General features: G+C 56.8%; 5 protein-coding genes across 5 annotated transcripts; 2 read left to right on the top strand and 3 right to left on the bottom strand.

Moving 5' to 3' along the window:
* Nucleotides 1–1927: 1927 nt before the first annotated feature.
* GCG54_00002047 (uncharacterized protein) lies at nucleotides 1928–4772 on the bottom strand (the record flags this gene model as incomplete). Its single annotated transcript, XM_045402146.1, has 2 exons — nucleotides 1928–3685; nucleotides 3741–4772. 2 exons carry the CDS (start codon nucleotides 4770–4772, stop codon nucleotides 1928–1930), a joined length of 2790 nt encoding a protein of 929 aa, XP_045264428.1.
* A 5494-nt stretch (nucleotides 4773–10266) lies between these two features.
* On the bottom strand, nucleotides 10267–11160 carry GCG54_00002048 (RNA polymerase II subunit A C-terminal domain phosphatase SSU72; the record flags this gene model as incomplete). Its single annotated transcript, XM_045402147.1, has 2 exons — nucleotides 10267–10924; nucleotides 11021–11160. The coding sequence occupies 2 exons, from the start codon at nucleotides 11158–11160 to the stop codon at nucleotides 10267–10269; spliced, it is 798 nt and encodes a 265-aa protein (XP_045264429.1).
* Nucleotides 11161–16828: 5668 nt separating this feature from the next.
* On the top strand, nucleotides 16829–18142 carry GCG54_00002049 (NAP1-binding protein 2; the record flags this gene model as incomplete). The annotated part of the gene is made up of 1 exon (XM_045402148.1): nucleotides 16829–18142. One exon carries the CDS (start codon nucleotides 16829–16831, stop codon nucleotides 18140–18142), a length of 1314 nt encoding a protein of 437 aa, XP_045264430.1.
* An 863-nt stretch (nucleotides 18143–19005) lies between these two features.
* On the top strand, nucleotides 19006–20239 carry GCG54_00002050 (NADH-cytochrome b5 reductase 2; the record flags this gene model as incomplete). The annotated part of the gene is made up of 3 exons (XM_045402149.1): nucleotides 19006–19137; nucleotides 19197–19569; nucleotides 19671–20239. 3 exons carry the CDS (start codon nucleotides 19006–19008, stop codon nucleotides 20237–20239), a joined length of 1074 nt encoding a protein of 357 aa, XP_045264431.1.
* A 546-nt stretch (nucleotides 20240–20785) lies between these two features.
* On the bottom strand, nucleotides 20786–23282 carry GCG54_00002051 (putative glutamate carboxypeptidase; the record flags this gene model as incomplete). The annotated part of the gene is made up of 3 exons (XM_045402150.1): nucleotides 20786–20895; nucleotides 20955–22884; nucleotides 22929–23282. 3 exons carry the CDS (start codon nucleotides 23280–23282, stop codon nucleotides 20786–20788), a joined length of 2394 nt encoding a protein of 797 aa, XP_045264432.1.
* Between the last annotated feature and the right edge of the window lie 2266 nt (nucleotides 23283–25548).

Genomic DNA, 25548 nt, shown 5'->3' on the forward strand with positions numbered 1-25548 from the left:
GGACATTGGCAAAAGACCCCTACCCCAAAACAGGCATCGAAGCATAAGCTGACCGCTGCGTTGGCTTTCAGATTCGACGTCCGCTACGAGGTGCCCGACTTTGAGTGTTCAACGTCTGGTTCGACTGGTCTGATCTTGGCGGGAAGGAGGGGGAGGATGATTGTTGACAGGCGTCAGCCCTACCAACGCGCGTTGCTTTCTCTGGCATAAGATGCCAGCCGCCGGCCACAAAGGGGGGTCGTCGTCTAATTGGCAGTGAGGGGTAAGTAGGAGGACTGACGACGCCCGTAAGCTGCAAGCACATGGAAACAAAGCGATAATCGAATAGTATATGACGGGGGTTGGTTCGTTGGTCCTTGAGAACGAGCTACTTGTTTTGGCTTGTTCAGCTCCCATTCTGATGGGTCCAACTACGTTACCAAAACATCCCTGCCCTTTGAACAGGACCTTTGGTTCGAGGAGGATCGCAGATTCAAAGGTCCAACACCTTCCTGCAGGACGACCAACATGGAGAGGAGTTGGAGAACGCAGAACACTGTGAGATGGGGACTTTGTCGGACCCCACTTCCAAGGGATGAGCCCCGTCCCAGCTCACAGCCGGCTTTCCCTCCTGCCGGATCGGCGCTTACCTACCGACATCCGACCTCAAGAACGACAAATCCCCTGAACGCACCGCTTCCCGAGGACCCCCTAATAGAAGAACGAAAGACATTGTCTTGGAAGATCAGAAAGGCGTCAGACAGGCACACGGTTTAATCAAGGTGCAGCATTCCGTAACCTACCGCCTTCAATGGTCGATACTATACGGCGGGCGGCCGACGGCGTATCAGCTGCCCGCCTCGCGGCATTCTAGGTCCAGACATGTGAGGAGATGAGCAAGACAAGCAGACCAAACGAGCCCATCACTACCGCCTTTGCGCCTCCCCCTCTCGCCTCTCCCCCCAACCTCCTCCCACATGGATTCTTTGACGTTTAAGCTTTCTTCGAAAGACAGAAGAAATCCCACCCCTCATTTTGGCCCAATAGGTAGACCTCCGCACCAATTAGGGCGACTGCTACGGGAACGCTTGAACTCTCCTTTTCATCTGATCATGCGGGAGGAGCGCGCCGTCAAATAACGGTTCCCGCGGTCACACGCGTGGGAGCCGGCGCGGTCTTCCGATGCCATGATGTTGGGAGGTTTTCTGCTTGTGATAGGAGGCCAACGAAGCCCGCCGCTTGAATGTCAAAGTAACCATATTGCGCAAGGCGCATCACTCATGGCCGCGTTGGTTTCCTCACAGTATCACGGAGCGGACACAGTGGTGCATTCAATCCATGCCTCGTGGGCAATCTTTACATTAACTATACCCCCCAAGCACTGTCTTTACCCAGCTCAACACCGCCAACAAGTGATCCCGTCCCGTCTCACCCCGCTCGCCCTGAAAATACATGGCCAGGGGAGCAGGAAAGCCCAGGACTGTTCCGTCTGTCTTCGTTCATTCGCATGACTTGACACAAAAAAAGCGTCGTCTTCAGGTCCTTCTCTCATGCAAAGCGTACACTGAACTTAACCCCCTGAGCAGATTAAACGCCTCAAGGCAGTAGTAACCAAACCACAAGGAGCCGTCTATAACCCAAGCTTCAGAGCCAAAACCTCCTCTCATGCGCCGAGAGGATGTCAAATATATATAAAGAAAAAAGGATACGGAAGAAGCGAAAAAGCGACCCCTTTTGTTTCCTCAACATCCCAAAACTGCAAACCCAAAATGCAAGCAAAGCCGCCCTGAGGACAGCAGGGGTATCAAAGCTTTCTCTCGCGAAAAAAAGCGGAAGGGGGGTTTCGTTTGAAGATTATGCGTATCGTGATAGGTTGTCGGAAGGTCAACATAGTTGCCTACCATCATTAAAAGTCGAAGCGTTGGCTTTCCAGATATAGGCCGACAACTTAGGAGAAGTCGTCGCCTCCATTCATAACCAGTTGGTCAACTCGCTGGACCAACTCCTTGGTCTCCCTGGCGATCTCGAAGGCGATGGGAGGCAGGGTCTGCGTCCACATGCGCCACTCGCGATCGTTGCGTCCTGTAGCACCAACGTCCTGACCACGGTCGATGTCCAGGCCCCGTTCGCTGGCCTCAAGAAGTCTCTCGCGGCAGGCGGCCAGGCGAGCGATCATGGCGCCGTTGCCAGAAGCCTCCGTCTCAGAAATAACCTTTCCGACCACTTCGGTGATGCCGTTGATCTCGGACGTAATTTGGTTGATAGAGGCATCGCTTCGGATGGAGCCGACGAGATTCTGGATGTTCTGAACCAGGATAGCGGTCTGATCGTCGAGGTAGACCTTGAGCTCCTCTGCCTGGTTATCTTGGCGCATGCCGTACCCATTGGTGGGGCCGTTCTTGTAGCCCATGCCATTCATCCCATTCATGCCGTTAGGTCCTCGGTTGTAGGTGTCGGCGGATTGACGAGGGGAATTGATGGGGCTGTAGGCCGAGGAGTCCATGCTGGCTCTGCCACCAAGACCCTGGAAGGGCGGGGGTGCCTGTCCCAATGGCAATGGCGCAGGAACTGAATCCTGGATCATTGATTCTTGTCTGGAGGCAGTCCTCGGGGAGAAGAATCCAGTGGAGTCCACAGGCGTAATAGTGCCATCATCGTCGTCCTCGAGCTCGCCATCGGGAGTATTGCGAATCTTGACAGCTCGAAGGAGGTCGACGATGGCGGCAACTAGGTGAGAAGCGGCGGCGTCGAGCAATGATACGGGCGAAATGCCACCCGAAGCAGCAAAGTTCTTGGACGAGGTAATAAGATTGTTGGCAGAGGAGGAAATCTTGCCCTTGAGCTTCGATCGCTGCTGCATCAGCTCCTCGTTGGTTTGCGCTGCTTCGTCGATGTCCTTAGTAATCCGGCGAACGCTGACAACGACCTGCTTCATAGAGTCAACGACCTTGTCGGGGTCGTCTGACCGAGCTCTCTGCAGAAGCTCGTCAATGGCAATCTGGAACTTGGTAACGTGAACGTCCTTGACTGCTCCGTTCTGCTGCAGGAATCCCTTCTCGCGCACGTATTTGGCCGCATCCTGCTCAACATTCAACCCGAGTGAAGCAGCGCGCATGTCGCGAAGTTGCGTCTTGGTGCGAGCGTATCGGTTCCGCCACTCGCGAACTTCGCCTTCGAGCTGGTCGATAGTCTTCTCCAACTCTTCTTGCTTTTGCCAGGAAGATCCACTTTGTTGCGATAGCATCTTCATCTCGCGCAAAAACTCACGAGCCTCGCGACGAGCCTCCTCCGTAACCTGTTGTTGCTCTTGCAAGGATCTGCGCAGCTGCTCGTTTTCCCGCTGCAGTTCCCGGTCGGCGTTTCCGGAGCTGACGTTCGCAGCGGCGGTCATGTTGGATTGCCGCAGGTCGTCGACCTGCTCTCTGAGCTGCCTGGATTCGTTGGCATGCTCGTCTCTCATGCGGTCCAACTCTTGTCTTAAGTTGTCGTTCACGTCCTGAGCCTCAGCGAGCTTATTCTCAAGGCTGAGTCGGAGATCGGCAAACTCCTTCTTTTCCATATTGACAGCCGTCGATCGTGATCTTTCGCCGTCAAGGATGCTGTTCATTTCATCGTCCTTCTTCTTCATGACGTCTTCCATTGCGTCGAGCTTTTCCCGTAGCTCTCGGACCTGAGATTGATATTCGTCTAAAAGCTTCTTGTCGGCCTGTAGGGCTGTTAATGTCTCCACTCGATACGAGGTTAAGTTGGGTAAAGATCACCTCTGATGCTACCGCACTTTGCTCCGTGGCCTGGCTCCTCTTACTCGTGCGGTTTGTTGCCGTGCGCTCCAGACCAAAAGCCTCGTCGCCGTCCTCATTTGGGCTCGCATCGTCATCTTCTTCCACCATTGTACTCTTGTTCGGCACAATCGTGTTGCTCTGGAATTGCTTCTGCATTGGCCGGTTATACTCGCCTCCCGGAGGCAAGCCCGGCGACGGAGGCACACCATAAGGATCGCCCCGGGGCGGTCCTCCTCGCATTGAGCTGGCATCGGAGGGCCGTCTCGTCCGACTCTGACTCCTACTTTGGCTCCTCGGCGGGTAACCACCATTCACGGTCGCTTGCGAACGGACCGATACGGGGCTACCCACTCTGGGCATATCTCCAGCAGCAAAGCGGGGAAACCTCCTCTCTAGTTCGCAGTAGACGTCGGTCGCGAGATCGCGAAATCGGGGAGGGCCGAGGGAAGACAGCTTTTGTCTCGCCTGGTTACGTTTCGGGTGGAAGTTGGATTCGGGCATCAGGTAAGGGGGAGGGGGTTGGGACCCAGGGCCCGAGGGCCTTCGGCCGAGAGATTGTCTTCGCATCAGCTCATCGAAAACATCAGTACTGAGTTCGAGAAACTGGACAGAAGACAGTCGCAGCAGCTTGTCGCGTGCCTTGTTAGGGGGCGTAGGACGGCCTCCTTGGCCGCCATTCAAAAAGTTCTTCAGGGCAACATAGTGTTCGCCAAGGATGCCCTCGGCTTGCTCTTCGCGGATACTCCTTCCGCTCTCACTTCTGGCGTACATGTTTGTGCCGCTGCTGGAGCGGCCGACAGAGGGCGGCGGTGAGGGCCCGCCAGCGCTTCGCGGGCCGGGAGGGAAACCGCCATTCATGGCGCCGTTTGAGCCTCCGGAATTCGGGGGAGAGACGATGTTGCTACGGTTGTTTGCGTACGGATCTTCGTTGATGGATTGGTATTTGCCAACAGACCATTCACTTCCGCCACCTAGAGAGACAGGTGAGAGAGGCGCATTGCGGCCATTCATGGTAGACCTCGCTGTGTTTTGTATAAGACTCGGTTCGCGTGGGGAGCGAGAGGCAGCAGTCGAAAAATGGCGGCGTAGGGAACAAAGGGAGTGTCGAGGTAGAAGGTCGGGGGGCTCTTTGAAGTCGATCGGGGGTCGCACAGAGACCTTTCTTCTTCCTCTTGCAGCACTATTACCCGACGGAATCCAAATCCAATCAGGCACAGGCTCGTACCCAAAACCAGTTGCCAAACCCAAAAGCCAGCTGCCAACCTAAATAGTACGTATGTCGCAGAACCTTTTTCCTTTTTTTTTCTTGCCGCGTCGGATCAGGGTTGTGTCTAAGTCGTCGATGTGGCGGTGGAATGTGTCGATTATGTCGATGTCTCTGCTTCTTCGTCGTACAGATAGAAGGGGTGGATAAGAGGCGTCGGCGGAATCGAGAACGGAAGACGGAAAGGGTTCTTTCAGAGACACCAGCGGTTGCGACACGGCATGACAGGGCGGGAAAAAGGCGTGTCGGTGTCGAAAGGGAATATTTTGGGGAGGATGCAGAGAAAAAGCAAATGCCGCAGAAGAAGAAGCGTGGGACGAGATGCTGCAGTAGAAGAAGAGGCTAGTGCTGCACACAGTATGCAATTGACGTGCTGGTATCCAGTAGGTTGTTGGAAGCAAGCAGACGACGACGTAGTACGGGCCGTAGAAAGAAAAAAAACAGAGTCCAAAGCAACCTTGCAAAAGCCCCAAAAAGCCAAGCTGCAAAGAAGAGACGACGGAGCAGCAACGTATGTAGGCAGTAGGAAGACAACAGCAGAATCCGCGACGAGGTTGTGAGGCATGAAACGTCAAGGTGGCTGGCCGGGATACTACGACCAATGGCGGCAGCGAGATGGCGGCGGCTGGGGGTCCAAAAAGGGGGGTTAGGACTCGTTAGGATGAGCGAGTCCAGTGGGTTGTGGGAGATCTGGGCCGCTAAGAGTGCTGCGCAAGAGGGCCTCCCGTCGCTTGGTGGTGTGGTTTGTGCGCTGTAAGTCAGGCACGCTGCGCACTGGCTCTGGACCTGGACAGTGACGGAGGAGGTGACGATGAATGAAGTGATGGTGGTGGACTGCTCTGGACTGCCAGTGGACGGCTGCGCGGCGTAGCGGATCACTGGTGCTGGAGCGATGGATGGCCGGGGGTGCGAGGGCAAGACAAGGGGAAGGGAGGAAGGGGGGCACGATAGTGGAAGGGGGGGAAGGGGAAGGTGCGGTGCAAGTGTGGAAGGGGGTGGAGGAGGGGAAATGACACTGGAGACACTGGCCGTTGTAGTGGCTTGTACCGTTAGACGACCTGGACAAGCGACGACTGCTGGAGAATGTTGCGAACGGTACTTGCAAATTACCATTGGCAGTGACGCCCCACACCGATTCCACGCTGATCGTCTGCTTTGGGAGCGCTCCGGGGATGATTTGGGGAGGGACCTGACCAAATGCCCATGTTATTAAGGGCCTCGATCATAGCGATTGCCTCTGTCACTGCCACGCTCTTCCACTTTTTGATGCTACGACGACGCGCTGCCCGACATGCTGACCTTCACGGGTTGACGACGACGAAGACTCGGATCGGACCTATGCATTTCGAGATCCGGAGTCAGACAGTGCGAGACGAGGCTGTTTCTTGTTGTCATCCCTTGGGCTTCTACCGACGAAGTTGAAGCAGGCTTGAGCTTCACCATCAGCCCAAAGTCTGAGGGTGGCCTCGACGTGTGAACAAGGCGAGAATGGCATCTGCCGTTACATGGCGCCCGGCTCTCGCAAAGGCAGAGATCGGGCAAAACAAGCTAAGGCGAGTGGGGACCGGGACAGAGAAGCCTATCGCGACTTTGGACTTGGACATACTTGGTATTCCCAGAGACAAGACAAGACACACGACGCGACGTGGAGAGACATGACCGTGGCCCCTGGCACGCTGAAAAGAAGGAATTTGCGCGGGAAGGATGCCATTCCGGATTCTCATCTCCCGCCACTGCCTGCTTTCCAAAGTTGGCGGTATTGGATTGGGAGTGGGGTTCTCTGCAACTCTGCGCGGGCATTCGGAAATCGCGAATGATTCGCGGGTTCGTCTACTACTACAGTGTACTACGATGGATGGAAGGTGCCATGCATCCAGTCAGGAACGATGCACAGCGGCAAGGAATTAGCGCCAGAGTTCGTTCCTGCCTCTGAACTTATAGAACTACGGATACACGGTACCTGCGTTCTGAGTCTTGACGCTGGCCAGTCAAGTTCCTTCGTTGATTCATTCGCTGCTGTCTCTCAGCTGAGAAGCAGCCCAAGTCACCTCATCCGTGTCTCACACCGACCACCTCCTCCTTTACCCGCTCGTTCGTCATGTCTTTTCTTCACCGGCACCCAAGGCAGTTCCCATCGTTCATCCATCCATATGTCCTCCCACACACACACGCACCACACCTGCTGGGCTGAGGTCGGTACACGCATCAGTGCATCACAGATTCATGCCGCCGTGCATAGCATCCATCCATCCATCTCCCCTTTCCCATCCGCACCTCCAAGGGGTCCCCCGACCACTGCACTATTCCCCTTCCTCTCTTTCAAATCTTCCTATCCACCCTCCCGATCCCCAGGCCATGTCGCGCCGGCCATTGCCAGACTCCCACCCCTGATGCAATAACCACCCTTGGCCGTGATGGCGCGGCCTTTCCACAACCCATTGGTCCATCTTGCTGGCGCGCGCTAGCAACAAAATTCGATTGTGGATTTTTGCCAACCCGTCCACCGCGGCCTTCACACGCTGCCCGGGTCCGGGGCCCAGCCTGTCACTCGACGGTGGCGGTGTCTGTGGGAGATGGAGATTCGGAAGACAAGGGCAAGGATAAGGGGGCACTGGCCATGGGCATATCCGGACGTGCCTGACCTTAACCTGCTGTTCAGTTGCATCGAACAAGGATGCCTTTTAAGCATGGTGGAGATGCGATTCTCAAAGCGTCCCTGCGCAAGGGGCCGGAACTCTGGCAATCCAGTTCAGGTCGCACCGAGACGTTGGCACTGCCTTTGCTTTGCTTTGCGTCTGCAGCCTTCAAGTTCCAGTCTTGACAGCCTGTCACTGTCATTACTGCTTGTCGTCCGTCTTGCCTTGCCCGCCTTATGCGAGCGGACGGCCCTGACAGCCCCGTACTCTTGGCTCTGCTGATTCCACTGACTCTGGACTAGATAGCCGTCGCCGAGGAGAGCGCTGCAGACAGATATGACACTGGCCCAGAGGCGGCGAGAACCCATGACAAGGGAGACGGAGAAATACACCAAAATCTCATCGACAATCTCTGGTTGTACATAACCTTCCCAGAAGAAGTCTCCCATACAACCGTGCCGTCCGTCAGCCACGGTCGTTAGTAAGATACCCACGGCCGGCTCTGTCCAGACAACCGATGCGCAACCCTCGTCAACCGCCAACGCCCCATGCACCGTTTTATTGCACCTAAAATTGCACCTCATCTGGCTCGCCCTGCTCTTGCTGCTTCCGTCGTCCACGGCCTCTCTCACCAGAGTCTCGACTCTTCTAGCCCTCCCAGGCCACCGAGCGGGATCCATTCCTCCAAATCCAGATCCCCAAATCTGACAAGCCGTCTGGAAGGCCTCCGCCGAGCTCGCCTCGGAGGACTCGACATCGCCGCCGCGATCATTCTGCCGTCAGTGCTTTCTTTTTTCGTGTGCTCAAAAAACGGCGCTGGCCAACTGTCTTCGGATTTTCAAGCAAACCCCTGATTCGGGTGTCATTGGGTCTCTGCCACCGGTCCAATCACCCTCGATCCCGAACCGAATGCCCTGGGCAGAGGAGACCCAGCCACGAGGTGCGGCTCCCAGGCGACATGTGACATGGCAAGGTACATCCAAACCGCATGAACCCCTCCCCGTCGTCCAACGCGCCCGCCCTGAGACGGGAATGAAGCTTGGCCACGCCCAGCGAACATTCGATGGAAGCTGGCGAAGGAAGGGTGGCCTCGAAGCTACACGAGGGATCGCGGATACTATCATACGCGGGCCTGCGCCCATCATGGAAAATCCCCACCACTTCAAAACTCCCAGGGACACTCCGGTTCATCCGCCTGCAATTTGCTTCTGCCGTTCAATCCCGTGCCAGTCTTGATCAATTGCCCGACATATCGTGACTGGCCACACGACCAGCAGATGGTTTACACGAGTTTGGCTCACCGGCGAGGCTTAGCAACAATATTCCCGCAAGTGCAGGCAAATCAAGTGACTATTTGATTTAAGAATACCAACGATGATGACGAATGTTCCACATCTTCAAAGCCGTCTTAGCCGCTATCAAACCTCCCGTTCCGCGTCATGTTTTCTCTGCGGCTCTAGCACAAGCGTTAAGTCTATCGATTTATGAACAAAGTCAGACCGGCAAGACGACAGGCAAAAGGCATGCAAACTCAAAAGGCTCCAGAGCTGTCGGTTCTTCCTCTTCCTCCCCCACATCCACCTGAGCCAAAAGGCCAGCTTAATTTCACTTCGAGGGCTGTGTAGTCTCTACAAATTTACCACGGAAAATCGCACCGTGAGCTCTTTTGCGGTTCTCAGGAAACCCCGGGGAAAAGGTCCGACCGCCGACATTTGTGCGTGAAACTTGCCTCGACTGAGGCTAGCTCGAAACGCGGCTGCGATAGCTTAAAAAGGGTGCGCGCGGGAATCAACGACAGCGGCATGCGACGTTGGGAAACACGTTTATCGACGAGAACGAGCATCGTAGGTTAATCTGAGGCTCGGTAAGGCAAGGTTGCATCCGCGCAGGCGTAGTGACGTTCATGTTTCTTTATGGAGTGATATTATGATTAAACCATCCTCCGTAGGTTAAGTGCGTTTGCGTTCGTTGTGTGAGAACTCTCTTGATGCGAGAGCGGTTCCTCCTGGCTCATGAGTCGCGCGCGCAGGTTCTCGTCTCGAAATTTTGGACGACGGCCGCATGCTCTCACGGCCTCCCTTCTTCTACTCAAGCGACTGTTTTCTACCGGAGCACGTCCGCGTGGGGTATCCCATTCCTAACCCGCATGAATTCTTTCGTCTGATGAAAACAAAACCCGCTCTTGCTTCCTTCCCATTCAACGCGGGACCGGATCCTCTGTTGTGTATATTTAGACCAGCGAGCTGGATCCCTCCTCCGATTTATGCTTCCCCGGATGATCACCCCCGCCCGCTTCGCATCGTCCTTCCAGATTGTGATGCGCGATGTGTGTGTCCCGTGGGACCTCATGCCGTCGGGTCTCATGATAATACTGATATGGTGTGTGCTTTGCCGGGACTTTTTCTCTCGGGACCGGTCCGTTGGGATCTGCGATAGCCGTCCCGGAGCAAAACAGCGAACGGACCATGTCTTTCCGTCGGGAGCTGATCCCCGCCCAGGCTCAGAACGGCCGTTCCGTTTTGCGCCGTATTTCCCGGAGCCCATAACCATGACGCGGTACGTTCTAGATCTCCGAACTCGAGAGAGACACAGAGAGGGAGCATACTCAGAACCAGGCCAAGGTCCAGATCGCAGGCAAGTGCGGCCACCGGTCCTGCCACTCCGCGAGGATCTCCGGTACCTTTTCGTCGAAGCTCGCCCTCGCCGACGCGCTGCCGTTATCGAACACCTCCGCGCCGACCGCCTCCCTCTCCCGCTTGGCCGCCTCGTTCAGGTGGTTCGCGAGGTCCAGGATCGCCTTACCACCGACGCTCGCCTCCTCGTGGTTGTCCTTAATGTCGACATTGATGACGTGCACGGGGCGGTTGAGCGGGCTGCCGCGGTTCATGAGGTCGTCGATGACGGCGTCCCAGCAGCGCTCCTCGCAGGTGATGACGACGTCGACGACGCCGCCCTCGGTGCCCACGCTGCCGCGGTCCTCGGTGTGCTGCAGGCGCGGCATGCCGACCTGCCAGTCCTGCCAACGCTCGGGGCCCCACTTCACGTGGCGGTTGCGGTCGACCATGTTGAGGACGCCGTTGAGGCGGTAGAGGCGGGGGGCTTTGGACTCGAGCTCCTTGAAGATGGAGTCGTACGACGTCTTGTTGAAGTGGTAGACGTTGGGCTGCGTTATGGACGGGCCCGGCAGGCGGACGAGGGAGCCCGTGCCGAAGGAGATTACGGGATAGTTGGCGTTCGCGAGACGGAGATGAGACACCATAGATCTGGGTTGCGGGATATGTCAGCGACATGTCTCCTACTGACTAGGACCAGCTTCTAGTGGACGCGCGCTCGTCGCGATCAAGGCAGGTCATGCTCACCTGTTCTGATTACTCGCGCAGACGGTGCAGAATTTGAGCTTGAATTCTCCCGAGTCGGATGGTACACCGGCCTCGCCATTGCCGTTGGCCGATGCAGGCGCCACGGCCGCGGCCTGCGCAGCTCCGTTTGCGACGTCCATTGATGCCGTTGAGGTTCACGATGGTGTTGCGAAGAGCGACGATAGTGGGGCGTACGGATGGAGCTTCACGAGTGGATAAGGTAAGGCGCGAAGAGGAAAACAAGAAACGTGTGGGGCCCAAAAGAGAACGAGGAAGGAAGGAACAAGTTAGAAGAGAAAAAAAGTCAGCCGTGTCGGTTGGTGTCGTCAAAGTCGTGGTCGTCGTAGAGCTTCTGATCTGTGTCTTGAATTAGCCAAAATTCAGACACTTTAATGGTTCGTAAATGAAGAGAAAGTTGAGCGCAAGTTTCAGTTTTTTGCGTATACGGTAAGAGTGTGTCAACATAGGGGGATTTAGACAGCTCCAATAAATATAGACTCATCACGCGAAGCTCGAGGAAATGTTTTTTTTCTTTTGTGTTCGACGAGTTTTGCCTTACCTTTTGATTTGGGTGCGTACGCGCCGCAATTGACAAGCAACTTCTCTATCTGCTGCTTTACCAAAGCATCCCTGAAGTCTCTAGTTGCGATCCAAAGACGGACGTGAAGGGGCTGTTGAGAGCTCCAAGTCCTAGCAATGGATGTTGTGTGTGGAAGAAAGAATTTCACTGGCGTCAATGACGTTGGGTTTTGGTGGAAATAAAGTGGAGGGTAGACCCGAGGCGAGCTCTCCTTCGGCAGAAAGCCGGGCCGTGACGCATCAGATGCATTAAGTAAGCAGTCCATCGACGTCGGTCTCCGCCTGCCTGCGGCCCCGCCCAAAACATAGACTCAGGACGTTCCTAAGTGGCTTCTTGAAGCTTGCGACTGTGATTGGCTGGTAGGCGCTCGCAGATGCTGAAACAAACGACGCTTTCAAGGGCACCAATCAGTGACCGGGCCAAATGCAGCTACAGTTTTCAGTGACTCGTGAGCCAGAAATAGAAACGCCAACAAAATTCTAGATAACCTTGGACGTCCGGATGCCGGTTGGCTGAGCATGAGAGTCAGACAGACTGTCTGAAAGAGCAAACAATCGAGCTAAAACAGACGAGAACGGTCGAGACCTATTGTTGTCAAAGGCCACATCGTAAAACAGCCTTGCCTGACGGATACGGGCACGCTGGAGAAGCAGGGTGCGACCGAGGAGGCAATGCAGCAAGCATATCAAAAAAGATATGGACCCTGACGGTCTTGTCCTGGAAGGATTCATGGGCTAGACCTCTCCGGGGGTCTTGTAGTCGGCCCATCAGTTATGTGCTACCAGTGCTACTTTGGCAAGGAAATCTGGCGACTTGCAAGGCTTTCTGGGTCGGATCGTCGGAGGAATTACCTGCCTCTCGGGGTTGGATGGGTGGCCTGTGATACTGTCCTGATGTTAAGCTGCGTGATGCGCCCTGCGTTCTGCGGTCTGCGGACGGCCCAACGCGGCGACGCTCATACTCCCGCTCACCCTATGCCTCGCCAGGCTGTCCAATGATCTGGTTGTCATGTGCATTGAGGTGTCTCCCGCTGTTGCGTTGCGACGCTGTAAGCCCGGCGTCCGGCGGCAATCCAATGATGCTGACGAGAGAGACGCATGAAGCCAGACCTCCCTCGCTGCTTGCCGTCCGTCTCTGACCTTAACAGTTCCAATATGGCGCTGGAAACTTCGGTGACCGCTGTTCTGCACGTGGCTTTCTGGGCTGCTGACTTTACCGACACCAGCGAAGCAGCAGCTACAGCTTCAAGGAGATACGGGAGACCGCCGATCAGCGTTGAAGTTTCACCACGGCCATTTTCCCATCCTTGGAGAAATGGACGACAGCAGTGCAATTTGCGATGCAGAGCCCATCCGTCGGCTTGTGGGTTGCCCCACGGATGGGCACTGATGGCCGCTGAGATGCAGCTAGTGGAATAGCGCCTGGCTAAGAACCGGATGGTTGTTTGTGCTTCAGGCCGTCCACCTCACTCATCAGAGAAAAGCACAGAGCTCTCTCAAGAAGCTTGTGGCATTTGCGTGGTGAGCATCTTGGGTATGTACCACGAGTTGTGTGTGCATTGGCCGGGGCGGGGTCCAGCGTCGATCTTGCGATGCATCTCTGATCTGAATATTTGCCTCTGGCAATCAGTGCCGCTAGAGATCTTATGCCCAACTGTTCGGACCGTCTTTGCCTCTGCCCTCCGGCGCTGTAGACGTCAATGGATACCCAGGACTGGATACCTTCATGATTTGCGCCAGGGACGTCCTCGCTAATCAGGTGTGGGCCGGCCGCTGTCTGACCTTGGTGCGACCTGAACGGGAGACTGCGCCGGTCGATGCTGGCGTAGTCAATATTGGTTAATTCATGACAGCCCAGGCAGACCAAGAATAGCACTGGAAGCCGCCCCGCCATGTTCGTGCTTGACATGCTTCTTTTGGGTGCCTGAGGAATAACTGATCTCGCAAGAAACGGTTGATCGAGAGAAGCAAACGACTCAACTCCAACATGCTTTGGTGCAGCTTGTGCCCAGCGAGTCGTCGTCGTCTGTACTCAGTGATGGACGTCGTCTCAGCCCCTGCCTGTTTGCAGCCTGCCTCCTCTTTCGTCCCGTGTTGGCCGGCAGACCCAGTCCATAACATGGATCAGTCGGGCCGCAGGTTGTACTCACTGCGGCGAACGTTCACGCGTCTCTGGGAAAGGTCTTACGGCGTAAAGAGCACGGGCGGCTCTTGGGGGGACACCCTGGGGATAGAGTTCGGGCTGAAAGGGCAGTTTTTAGAAGAGAGGGATGCGTAGGCGACGCGCGGGCGTCCGTCACGGTGTCAGGTACGGCATAACGTTGATGAGGAGAAAACTCTGAACAACAGACGGCCGAGTCAATTGGGTGTTGGGTCAAAGTCGCGACTCCGCGACACATGGCTGACGGTAGGACGGCAGAGTTTGCGCAAGGCCTGTGTGTAGTTGAACAAGACAACCCGGGCAGGAAACAGGTCGACAAGAAGGTTCCTGGAAGGATGCCCTTGGGTTGGTTATGGGACCGATGGAACGGGGGACGGACGACGGGCGACTTACACCAGGAACCACGTAATTGCCTTACATTGAGGTGTACGTACGAAGGGTGCGCCGTACTGTAGTTCCAGCGGGACGCATCACAGATAGACTGGAAAAAGACAGACGAGTTGTGAATCTGAAGCAGAGGAAGAAAGCGGAGCTCCCTTCTGGCCCTCGTGGCAACTCATCATTCACGCAGAAGGTACTCTGTCCGACGGGCTTGGCTGAGGGTCGCAGCTGCAAGACAAGATGAGGTACATGATGTGTGCTGGAGGATGCTGGATGCTTGATGCTGGGGACTGGAGACTATTGACTGGAGACGGGGTGGTGCGTATTCGCATACCTCTGCCGCACAGAGTTACAGACGGGGTTCCCAAGCTGTCCTGGACATGCGGGCTTCCCTGCAGGCAGTGCTGCACTGCACAGCATCTGTTGTCCTGGCAAGTCTAGTCTGGTAGTCTGGAGACTGTGTAGACTCCCAGGTCTCCAGAGGTCTCCAGATATTGTTACCCACGAGGAGGACGGAGGACATGCCCTTCCAGTTCAGATCTGACAGATGATGGCCTGGGAGGCAGGACATCTGATGCATGGCATGGAGACGCGGAATACGGACTGGATACATGGTCTTTGTTAGCAACGGGCAAGTGGGCGGAAGTACCTCGATCCATTTGGGCAATCGATCCCGCCACGAACTGGAGCTGGCGTGCAAAGAGGAAGTGCATCCTGACCGATTGCAGCAACGCCGCCGCTGACTCGGTTGGGACCGCTGTTGCTGTTGCTGCTGTTTTTGGCCGAGAGTCGATTGCTGTTGCTCGCAGTCAGTCGGTTCAGATGCCTTTCTCTACCTCACCTGCTGAAGGTACCTGAGTAGGTACTGAGGTAGGTTCCCCTCCTTCATCACACCTTTGATGACCCTGCTTGCCTTTGCTTGCTGCCTCTTGCTGTCTGCCTCGCCTTACTCGTCCCCCCTCCTCATCGTGTCCCCTCCCCTCGTCCCTTCTCACGTCCTTCTACCTACCTTACCCTACCTACCTACTTAGTACCTGCCTGACCTACCTATCTACCTGTCTTGCCTCTTCCTGTACCTTGCCCTCCTTCCCACCAGCTGCTCTGCTCTGTTCCCGCGTTCCCGCTCCTCCGTCTCCCTGCTCCAACGGCCTACCCAAGGTAAGGTAGGTACCGACTCAGCCAGTAGGATCACCGCGCGACGCGCTTAGCAGTATCGAGGTGCAGTCCAGTGCGTTTGGGGGTCGAGTGTCTGTTCACAGAACAAAAGCGTTCGGCCGCTCCTCTGTCTGTTCTGTTCCTGGCTTTCCGGTCGAGGTACAAGTACCTGCTCCAGACGCATGGGCAGGTTCCGCCCGCTGCTGTCTCGTTCGTCTGCCTCCCGCACCCTCCCACCAAACAAACACATCAAATGCTACCCAAGGTCTTCCGCTAACGAAGCGCCCTCCTCACAGGGTACGACGCGCCCAAGTACATGTACATCCCCGCGACGGCAACCTGAGGTGGTCCAGTCCTGTTGGTCTGCGCTGCGTCCGTCTGGTGCGAAGAGGCACGGCCGTTCTGCTTCTGGGTAGGGTACCTTTTTACCTCCCACCATCCAGTCTGCTGCCCACGAACACCGCACCGCAACAGAAACAGCAGCACTGCACCAACACAAACCCAAGCCGCTGCCCACCACTACCACCACCTCAGAGGTAGAGAGGCAGAGGCAGAGCGAGAGAGGCATTGGCCAGACGCAGTCTGTAGAAGCAGAGTGTGAGGCAGCACCGGCAACCCGAACCTAAACGAATTATTCCCAACCTCACCTCCTCCTCCCCTTCCGCTACTCCTCTGTTCTTCTTCCAATCCTCTTCTTCTCTTCTCATCGCTCTCCTCAACATCCCACCTATCCCAATTTCTACGCCTTCTTCTTTCCAACCCACCCTGTTGTCGCACGTCGAGCGACCCCGCGACCTGAATTAATCGCCCGCTGCGACTGCCTTAAGTTCTTGACGCTCCTTACTCGATTTCAACCCTCAGCGTCGCGTGCGACGACTTTCATTTTGCGAAAAACAACCTGGCCAGTCCGTTGCTACCGCTGCTCCAAAGTTCTTTCCACCAGCCCTGTTCGATTTCGCATCATACCGTTCATCACCCCGTCCGGTTTCGTCTTCTCGCCAGCTCCAGTGCAGTGCAGTGCCGCACGACTTCACGATAACCACCCGCGCGCAAGCCTTCGAATCCGCCGCCTGCTGTGGCCCGACACCGAATTTTACCAATCATATCCTCCTGCAATTCCGGCGACGACAAGCGCTCGATTGTTCTGCTGGCCTTTTTTGTTGGCTTGGTGGCACACGACGCCGTAGGATCCGCGAATCGGGTGCCCGCCATCCTTTTGCTGGCTCCCCGTCGACTGCGATATTCTCAGGATGACCACGCTCCTGTCCCAAAGCTCCTCGCCCGCGACATCCCCACCTGCAGCTGCTTCTCCCTCCACAAACCCGAATCACCCCTCACTGCCGCCGCTAATAACCTCCCCTCCAAGCCGCCGCTCGACAGCCCCGAGACCAATGTCGCACGCTTCAAAGAATCGCCTGTCGCAATACTCGACGGGCTCTGTCCCGTCGCGTTCGCGACCCCCATCCCACATATTTCCAATGTTTCCTTCGAGCCTCACCTACACTCTGGTGCGCGATTTCGCCTATCCCATCATGCACCCCATGCATTATGGTCCCCCGCCAGAGCCGTCGCATCCCGCTTCCGGCCTCAGCACCCCTCTCAGCGAGTCGCGCCGCCTCTCCGACCCTCCCGCCGCCTGGGAGACCAAGATGAGTTGGGATACCGGCGCGTGGGGTCCTGATGGCTTCGGCAGAAACCACGACCTCCCCTCGGTGCAATTCGCAGACGGCCCGCCTTGGAGCGAGGACGAGGATCTGGCCAGCCCGGTTGTCAGCTCGCGACACCGTAAGCACAAGTCTTCCTCCGCGGCTTTGGGGACTGGGAGAACAAAGACTCGCGACGATGGAGATATTCTGCACCCGGCACAATATGAAAGAGAGCGCGGATTCTATGTAAGCACCAGCGGTGATGGCAGCGAGCGATACTACTTGAACCAAGGAGGAGAGGCAAACGGCCCAGGCGGGGAATATGTCACCTACCCGCCCGACGATGCGAGACATTCAAGCCACGCATACCAGCTGGGTGACCAACCCCCGCGGCAGTACGCCGAACACGAATACTCCGATGCATCGAGCTCCGCATCATCCCCCGGCTTCCGAGATGAGGACCAGTCCCGGTATTCGCGGGACTACCAATTCACCATCACGTCGCCTGACGAGGAGATGCATGGCAAAGCCGTCGCACTTTTTGACTTTGAAAGGGAAAACGAAAACGAATTGCCCCTAGTGGAGGGGCAAATCATCTGGGTCTCCTATCGACACGGCCAAGGCTGGCTTGTGGCTGAGGATCCCAAGACACAAGAGAGTGGACTAGTCCCTGAAGAATATGTTCGCTTGTTGCGAGATATCGAGGGCGGTATGAACAGTTTGACTGGAAACTTAGGTGAGGGCTCGACTTCACCAAACGACGTTGGCACCCCGACCCAAGCGGAGCATCTCACCTACGGCCATACCCCGACAGGAAGCCAGTCTTCTAACGGTTACCATCAACCTGTAGTATCCACGTTTTCTACCTCGAGCAAAGACCTGGACCCCTATCCCACGCAACAGCTGGGGATTCAGTCCGGTCAGCCCCCGCCCCAAGTGGTCCACTATCATGGCCAGAGAGGTGGCAGCCAAGCAAACACGCCGACGCTGGCTTCGCACCAGGACGTCGGTATCATGCGTCGAGGCAGCCAGGACACAACCGCGAAGAAGAGCGACTCTCAGGTCTCCCCCTTGACGGAGGCGACGACCGAGACCACAACCGAGACCAAAACGGCTGATCGATCAAGCACACCAAAGGCAAAGACCCCCAGCGAGAAACCCGCAGATCCCGACGCCATGGAGACGGACACTGGGCCATGATGGCCAAAAGGCACGCGTTGGCAGCACAACTCGACGGCTAGATTTCTGGCTTGACGGATTCTTTTTCCCTGGAGGATCAGTCATGAATCATGTACTATGAGGGACGTCAGGGAGGAGCGTTTTCTGATTTCGGTTTGATGATCAAGAGGCGTAACGTTGTATTTCAGGAGACATAAAGAGAGGAGCCCCTGGTCGGTCGCTTTCAGCATGTAGCTTGGATGAAGCAGAGGATGGGAGGACACGGTACGGAGGATGCATGTGGCTTCAAATGGAGGAACAACGCGCTCGAATACCCGGCTCGAGCTGCGGATGAAAGTGAAGATGTGTTTTAGTTAAGCTCTCGGCAACTGAAGCTGTTTGCTTGTATATAATATATCGGGAAACCCCCTCATTTTCCTCGTCAGAGGAATGAACTTCTTTGACCCTGTGCCGCCCGCCTGTGATTCCATCAGGCAGTCTGGGCAGTCCGAGCTGGACGCGAACGACACCATCAACGCCGTAGCTGCCACACTGCCTGTAGACCGAGCTCGTAACGCAACCCTGTGAGCACGTCGTCAGCTCTTGCTTAGAAATACCCCGGTTTCTGCACCTGGCTCGGCCTCCGGGGCCAGCTCATTATCGGCGGGGATCGGGGAAATCGGATGTACGCCACGTGACCTATACGTCATCCACCGGCGGGCGCAGGCCAGAGCTTTTGCGGGTTACCCGGTAGAGAGCTCTCTTCCCACTGTCTCGGATCCAACCCCCCCAAGCTGTTTGACCTGCCCGCGAGTCGGACCTCTCTTCCACCGCAACTTTTCTCAATCCACGACAATCCTCAATTGACGTCTCCGGTCACGAATACCGCCAATTGAACCGTCAAAATGTTCGCCCGCACTGCTCTCCGGGCTGCGCAGCCCCTCAAGATGGTACGCTTCACCCTTGCTCCAACAGATTTTCCCCGCGGCGGGCATGCTAGATTGTTTGGCATCATCACACCATACCTTATCTCCCCCGTGAGCAAGCTCCAAAAAGGAACTTTCGAGCTGACCATTGGATGTTCCCCGCCACACAGCAAGCCCGCCGCTACGCGACCGAGCCCGCGGCCAAGTCCTCCTCCTCCAGCGCGGCGCTGATCGCCGGCGGAGCGGCCGCCGCCGCCGGCGGGGCGTACTACTTCTTCTCGGGCTCCCCCGCCGTCCAGAAGGCCGAGGCCGCCGTCGGCGTCGCGCCCAAGAAGGCCCTCACGGGAGGCGACCAGGGCTTCGTCTCGCTCAAGCTCGAGGCCATCGAGAACGTCAACCACAACACCAAGAAGTTCCGCTTCGCGCTGCCCGAGGGCGACATGGTCTCCGGCCTGGACGTCGCGAGCGCCGTCCTGACCAAGTACAAGGGCCCAGAGGACGAGAAGGCCACCCTGAGGCCTTACACTCCCATTTCTGATGAGGGTGAGTCGTGTTCTTCCTTTACCCGTGGCGATCAGGTCCTGGAAAACAATTGAAACGGGGAAACGTATTGCAAGAAGCTGTGACTGATGCTATCATGATAGACGCCAAGGGCTACGTCGACCTCCTCGTCAAGAAGTACCCCAACGGCCCCATGTCTACGCACATGCACGACATGGCGCCCGGCCAGCGCCTCGACTTCAAGGGCCCGCTGCCCAAGTACCCCTGGACGCCCAACAAGCACGAGCACATCGCCCTCGTCGCCGGCGGCACCGGCATCACGCCCATGTACCAGCTCGCGCGCGCCATCTTCAGCAACCCGGACGACAAGACCAAGGTCACGCTCGTCTTCGGCAACGTCACCGAGGAGGACATCCTGCTCAAGAAGGAGTTCGCCGAGCTCGAGAACACGTACCCCCAGCGCTTCCGCGCCTTCTACGTCCTCGACAAGCCCCCCAAGGAGTGGGTCGGCGGCAAGGGCTTCATCACCAAGGAGCTGCTCAAGCAGGTCCTCCCCGAGCCCAAGAGCGAGAACATCAAGGTCTTTGTCTGCGGCCCTCCCGGTCTGATGAACGCTGTCTCTGGTAACAAGAAGAGCCCCAAGGACCAGGGCGAGCTTGTTGGTGTCCTGAAGGAGCTGGGATACTCTCCCGACCAGGTTTACAAGTTCTAAGATTTGCCGTCTCGGGCTGTGTAGATGGGAGAAAGATGTTACAAAAAAGAGGTGGAGGAATGTATGTATGACTATTAAAGGCTATAGACGCATAGATCACGTAAAGCCTGGATGAGAGAGGTTCAGTTGATTGGGTCATACTTGTGCTGAGGGTGAAATTGATGAAGCTCATGGGATTTGCACCAGAAATAACACGCCCCAAGTCTACCGGATTTTGCGAACGCTCCTGTAACCGTGGAGAGGTGTTCGCAATTTGTCTCGTTGGTTTCATGCACCATCCTCCCCTTTCTCTCACTTGTCCATGGTTGGGGTCGACGCCTTCTTGCGAGGCAACATTAGGTACGTCTGCTGTCTTGAATTGAAAGTTTGGCACTATTAAGCCACAACTGTCAAATTGGATATTCCTGCATACTTGGTGTATATATCGAACTCGCAACCACGCTATGAAAGTATCGTACAGGTCGTTTCCCTACGATATTGATCCAAACCTCGGCCATGTACTTACGTTGTTGATGACGTACGGTATTGCCTTGCCCTCATCACCAATCAGATGCCCTTGGTGGCAGAAGCGACACACTCGTTGATGATGCCGGACCACTTGACGGCGTTGATGTAGTCCTTGGCGTCGATGCTCTCCTGCAGACCAGGGTAGACAGCTTCATTTCGTCAGCAATCAAAGCTCATCATCAAAATCACGATCAAATAAGAAACTCACCTCCAGCATATCCAGTCCACAGGCCGGGCGCGAACACGACGTGCTTGAACCAGCTGCGCCCATCCAGGCCGCCGGGGTACAAGAAGTTGCGCTCGATGCCCTTGTAGCTCTTGTTTACCCACACGAAGGTGAGGCCGAGCTTGATCTTGCGGATGATGTTCCACCAGGGGATGTCCTCCTTGAGCTCCCAATCGACCCAGGCGGCCGTCTCGTCGAGGTTCCACGCCTTCTCGCGGAAGGCGGCGATGGAGGTGCGCAGGACCTGCAGGGAGGCGCGGAACTGCGACTGCGAGCCCTGCGCATCGGCGTTAGCGACGGCGATGCTGGCGCGCTGGCGAAAGACCTCGTCATCCGTGACGGGCTCCGCGGCGGCGAGCTTGGCCTCGACCTGGTCGACGTAGCCGGAGAGGGCGTCGGCGTAGTCGGTGGCGTTGAAGCGGATTACGGGCACGTTGGAGAGCTCGGCGACGACGAGGCCGAGGATCTGGGCCATGGTGCGGTGGTAGACGAAGCCCGGGTCGCCGAACTTCTCCATCCAGTGGAAGGAGTCGTAGTTGGAGTGGTACTGATACACGGCCTCATCGTTCTCGCCGCCGAAGCCCATGTCGATAGAGGGGATGCCGGCGAAGTCCTGGAAGGCGGTGAAGTCGGAGCCGGAGCCCATGGTGCTGATGCGGCCGTTCCAGACGTCGCCGACGGTCTGGCCCGGGACGGTCTGGTTGGGCGAGGGGACGATGTGGGTGATCTCACGGAGGACCTTGTGGAGGAGGGGCGCGGCGGAGGTGCTGAAGTGAGGGCCGCGGACGCCGACATCGACGTTGACGTAGGCCACCGAGGCGGCGGAGAGCCAGGGGAGGTATTCCTCGACCCACTCCGTACTGCCGATAAGGGAGTACTCCTCGCCGTCCCAGGAGGCGAAAACGATTGTGCGGGTTGGCTTCCAGCCGGATGCGACTGCGACTCCGACGCCGCGGATTACTTCGTTGAGGACGGAGGAGCCGCTGTTGGGGTCACCGGCGCCGCCGGCGATCCAGGCGTCGCGATGGTTACCGACGACGATAACCTCGTTGGGAATGGTGCCGTTGACGATACCAATGACGTTCCATAGAGGTGTCGTGGTGTAGTTTTGCTCGTTGTAAAGGTTCAGGACGACGTTGTCAGGGGTAGGGCCGATGTTGTACTCGACGCCCTTGTATGCGAGGCCGAGGTTACGGTTCCAGTACTTGTTGAAGTCCTTGATGGAGGGGCCGTGGCCATTCAGTGCCTTGAGAATTGGGATGGCGTCGGCGTAGGAGATGGGAATGGAGGGGATAGAAGGAGTGGCATCGTCCACAGGGGCGCGAGGGGCGCCGGGCTTAGAGGGGTAACCCGGGGTGGAGGGGTCACCGGGCCGGACGGAGAGGAACTGGGCGCTTCCGCGCTGGACGGCGCTCGGGTGACGGGCGGGGCCATCGGGGTAGGCTTCGTAGCCGTTCTCCTCCGTAACCTTGCCGTCGTCACCAGGGTCGCTATACAACAGAGCACCAATCATGCCGAGCTCCTGCGCACGCTTGACCTTGAGACCACGGAAAATGCCGCCGTACTTGGCAATGGCGATCTTGCCCTCGAGGCTGACGTTGGCCTTGACGAGATCTTCATAGTCCTGGTACGTGCCGTAGTTGACGAAGACGAAGGATCCGGTGACGTTGCCGCTGGCGGAGTAGCCGTGGAAAGTCGGCACGCGGTTCGGCAGACCGGAGCTGGGATCCTCCTCGAGCACATCCTCCTCAAGCGCGGCCTTGAACTCGACCTTCCAAGCGGACTCTTCCTCGTCCTTGGACTTGGAGAGCAGAGAAAGACTGTGGTCTACGGGGTAATTGATGTACACATCGTAGGCAACAATTTCGGACTGGATTCCCCAAGACTCCCACTTTTCCTTGGTCCACAAAGCCTGTCGGGCTGTTAGCTGCTGTTCGCTTGCAATTATAATCCCACATTACTTGCCTGGGAGTAGTTTTGACCTGCGAGATGGGGTCCAGCAGTATAGTACCTGCTCCATTCCTCGGCCTTCTCAGATGAGGGAACCTCGAAGAGGATCTTCTGAACCTCCTCGTGAGTGATGGGCGCACGGCTGAAGCTGTTGGTCAGGGACCAGCCATGGTGGTGATGGTGGTGGTGGTGTCGGGGTGGATCGTCGACGAATAGCGCAACGACAAAGAAGACGGACCAGAAGATGAGGATGGAGGAGAGCGCGATGGTACAGAAGCGCCGCAGTACGTGATTCTGGTAGCGCGGTCGGGGCGCACCAACGTAGACGTTGGTGATGAGCGGCGTCCGCTCATTAGCCATTTTGTCGTGATAGCGCTTTCTATGGCTCGTGTCAGCCGAGTCTATATCACGCAGCTCTCAAAAGCAGAAGTCGTGAAACTCTGATAGGGAACGAGGCGGGCGTGAAGTGATGAATGAAAGCAACATGAGACGCGGATGCGCACGTGTGGCTTACGATGGTGGTTGCATCATCGCGCGGCCACCAGCCACACTAGCTCAGGCACCAGACAGAGCTCCAAAAGGTCGCACGAGGACGACAGCAACGCGTACTTACTCTTGTGCCATCTTGCAAAAGCACCGGAAGCCGTCACCAGAACACAGTTGACAAGCTTCTCTCTGCGCTTTTTTCCTGCCGCCAGAGATGTAGTTGAAACAGAGTTGGAGAGATTACAAGTCTCGTACGAACATTGCGTGCTTCACTTGATGTTATCAAGCGTCAATGGGTAACGGTTTTGCCGATCGGCTGCCGCCGGGTGGTGACGCCTCCACTGACACTGGCCACCCACGGGCGCTGATTTGGCTGAAGGTGAGAACCCGCCCAGCTTGCCTGCTTCCAGCACTGGCTGACGAATGGGCTTGGCCTCCTTCCTATTTCGGGGACATAGGCGAGCTGAGGGGCTTTTGCGGGGTCATCGGCGGTCCGGTGCCGACTTCAACACCGGACTCTGGAGATAACAGGCGTGCTCACCATCCTGCGAGATACGGAGCGTCGTTGCGGTTCAGTCGTCGGCGTGGGCTATCCTATCTGCTTATCTCATTAGATCGGACCCCTCAAAAACTCGACCCGTGACACCGCATCGACAGTCTTACTGCGTCCGATCTAGCATGGCACAAGCCCGGGAATATAAACACGCCTGAGGAAACACAGTTTCGATCCATCGTCATCATAAGAACAGGCGTTGCATCATCCGTTCTTCGCCATGGCTAGCGGCGACGCCTTTGCCGCCTGTTCCCCTTAACCCCTTCAGCCACTCGAGTCAAGAGAGTCGAGACACACAACCTCCCATCTCCTGCGCCTATGACTGGACATCGGCCAACACCCGGTGATCACGCAATTGATTGGGTGGATTCCGCCCAATCACTCAATCAAACTCTTCCCGGGTACGCTGCCTGGCAACCACCACTCTCCGAAGCTGGAGTCTCTGGGTGCGAGACTGCGTCTTTGGTGATTCTGTTGCCGTTTGGCGGTGTGCAATGTCTTTGAATGAAGCAGCGACAGCACATGTCTTGTCTTAGGGATTCGCATGTTTAGATTTCATGCCGAATGCTGCGCTGGCAAGCCGAACAAATAGGGTGTTCCCTGCGTAACATCCAATGGGCCCGTGATGATTATTCAGCTGGAGCCAGAGCGCCCCAGTGTGTCGTTGTGTCCAGCTGCCAACTCTGCGCCCACGCTCCTGCAAGCCACCCCGAGGTTCGGCCCCGGCTTCGGCGAAGTCGGTCAATCGCCGCCGGGAAAAGAGGCCCCCCACCATGGTGAAGGCTGGACGTCATGGCAACTTGCGGGGGGTGCAACTTCTTTTTCGTCCAAAAAACAGCAGTGTCTGCTACTTTTACGTTTGAGGCGCAACCACAAATCCGCCTACAGCGAGGACCCCTGCCTTTTCCCTCACACCCTCACCGACTCCAACAACAGGAGCAACACCCACAAAGTTTCTGCCGACAATCGGACCCTCTGTGGCGGCCGTTGGAAGCGTGCACAATGGCCAGCTTGCAGGCATTACGCGGAGTTGCAGTGCAGCCGGACCATCCATCTCCAGCAGCAAACATTGCCCCCCTGTTCCAACAGCCGTCGCACACCTCCCGACCGCCTGCCCGCACCGCACCGCACCGTGGCCTGGCCTGGGCCGACCGGGTACGCACCGGGAACGCTGTCTTGCTCGCTCGCTTCAGCAGCAGCGGTTGCAGGCAGGGAAGCCGTGATGGAGAAGTGTGCATTGCTGTGGCCAGCAACACGGGGCACCGCGCAAGCCGAACCAGCGTCCCCTACAAATCTGCAGAGAAGAAGCCAAACTCTCTCACTGACCCGTCCAGTTCATATCCGAGACACATCTATGCCCACGATCATCCCATCTTTGTTGCCAACGCGCAGCAATGCATTTCGACTCCCTCCCTCGCGTCTCGCGCTCACGTCACTGTTTACTACCGCCGTAGGTCGACTCGACCGTTGATGCTGGCGCTGATGCTGATGCTGACCTACTATGCCCGCCAACCGTGATGGGTACTTCTTAGTGAACGCCAAGTAAGGGTACGGCAGGCGGGAATGCCCACCTCCAGAGCGGTGCTC

Source organism: Colletotrichum gloeosporioides (genome assembly GCF_011800055.1).
Source record: "Colletotrichum gloeosporioides strain Lc1 chromosome Unknown consensus_45, whole genome shotgun sequence".
NCBI classification, from domain to species: Eukaryota; Fungi; Ascomycota; class Sordariomycetes; order Glomerellales; family Glomerellaceae; genus Colletotrichum; species Colletotrichum gloeosporioides.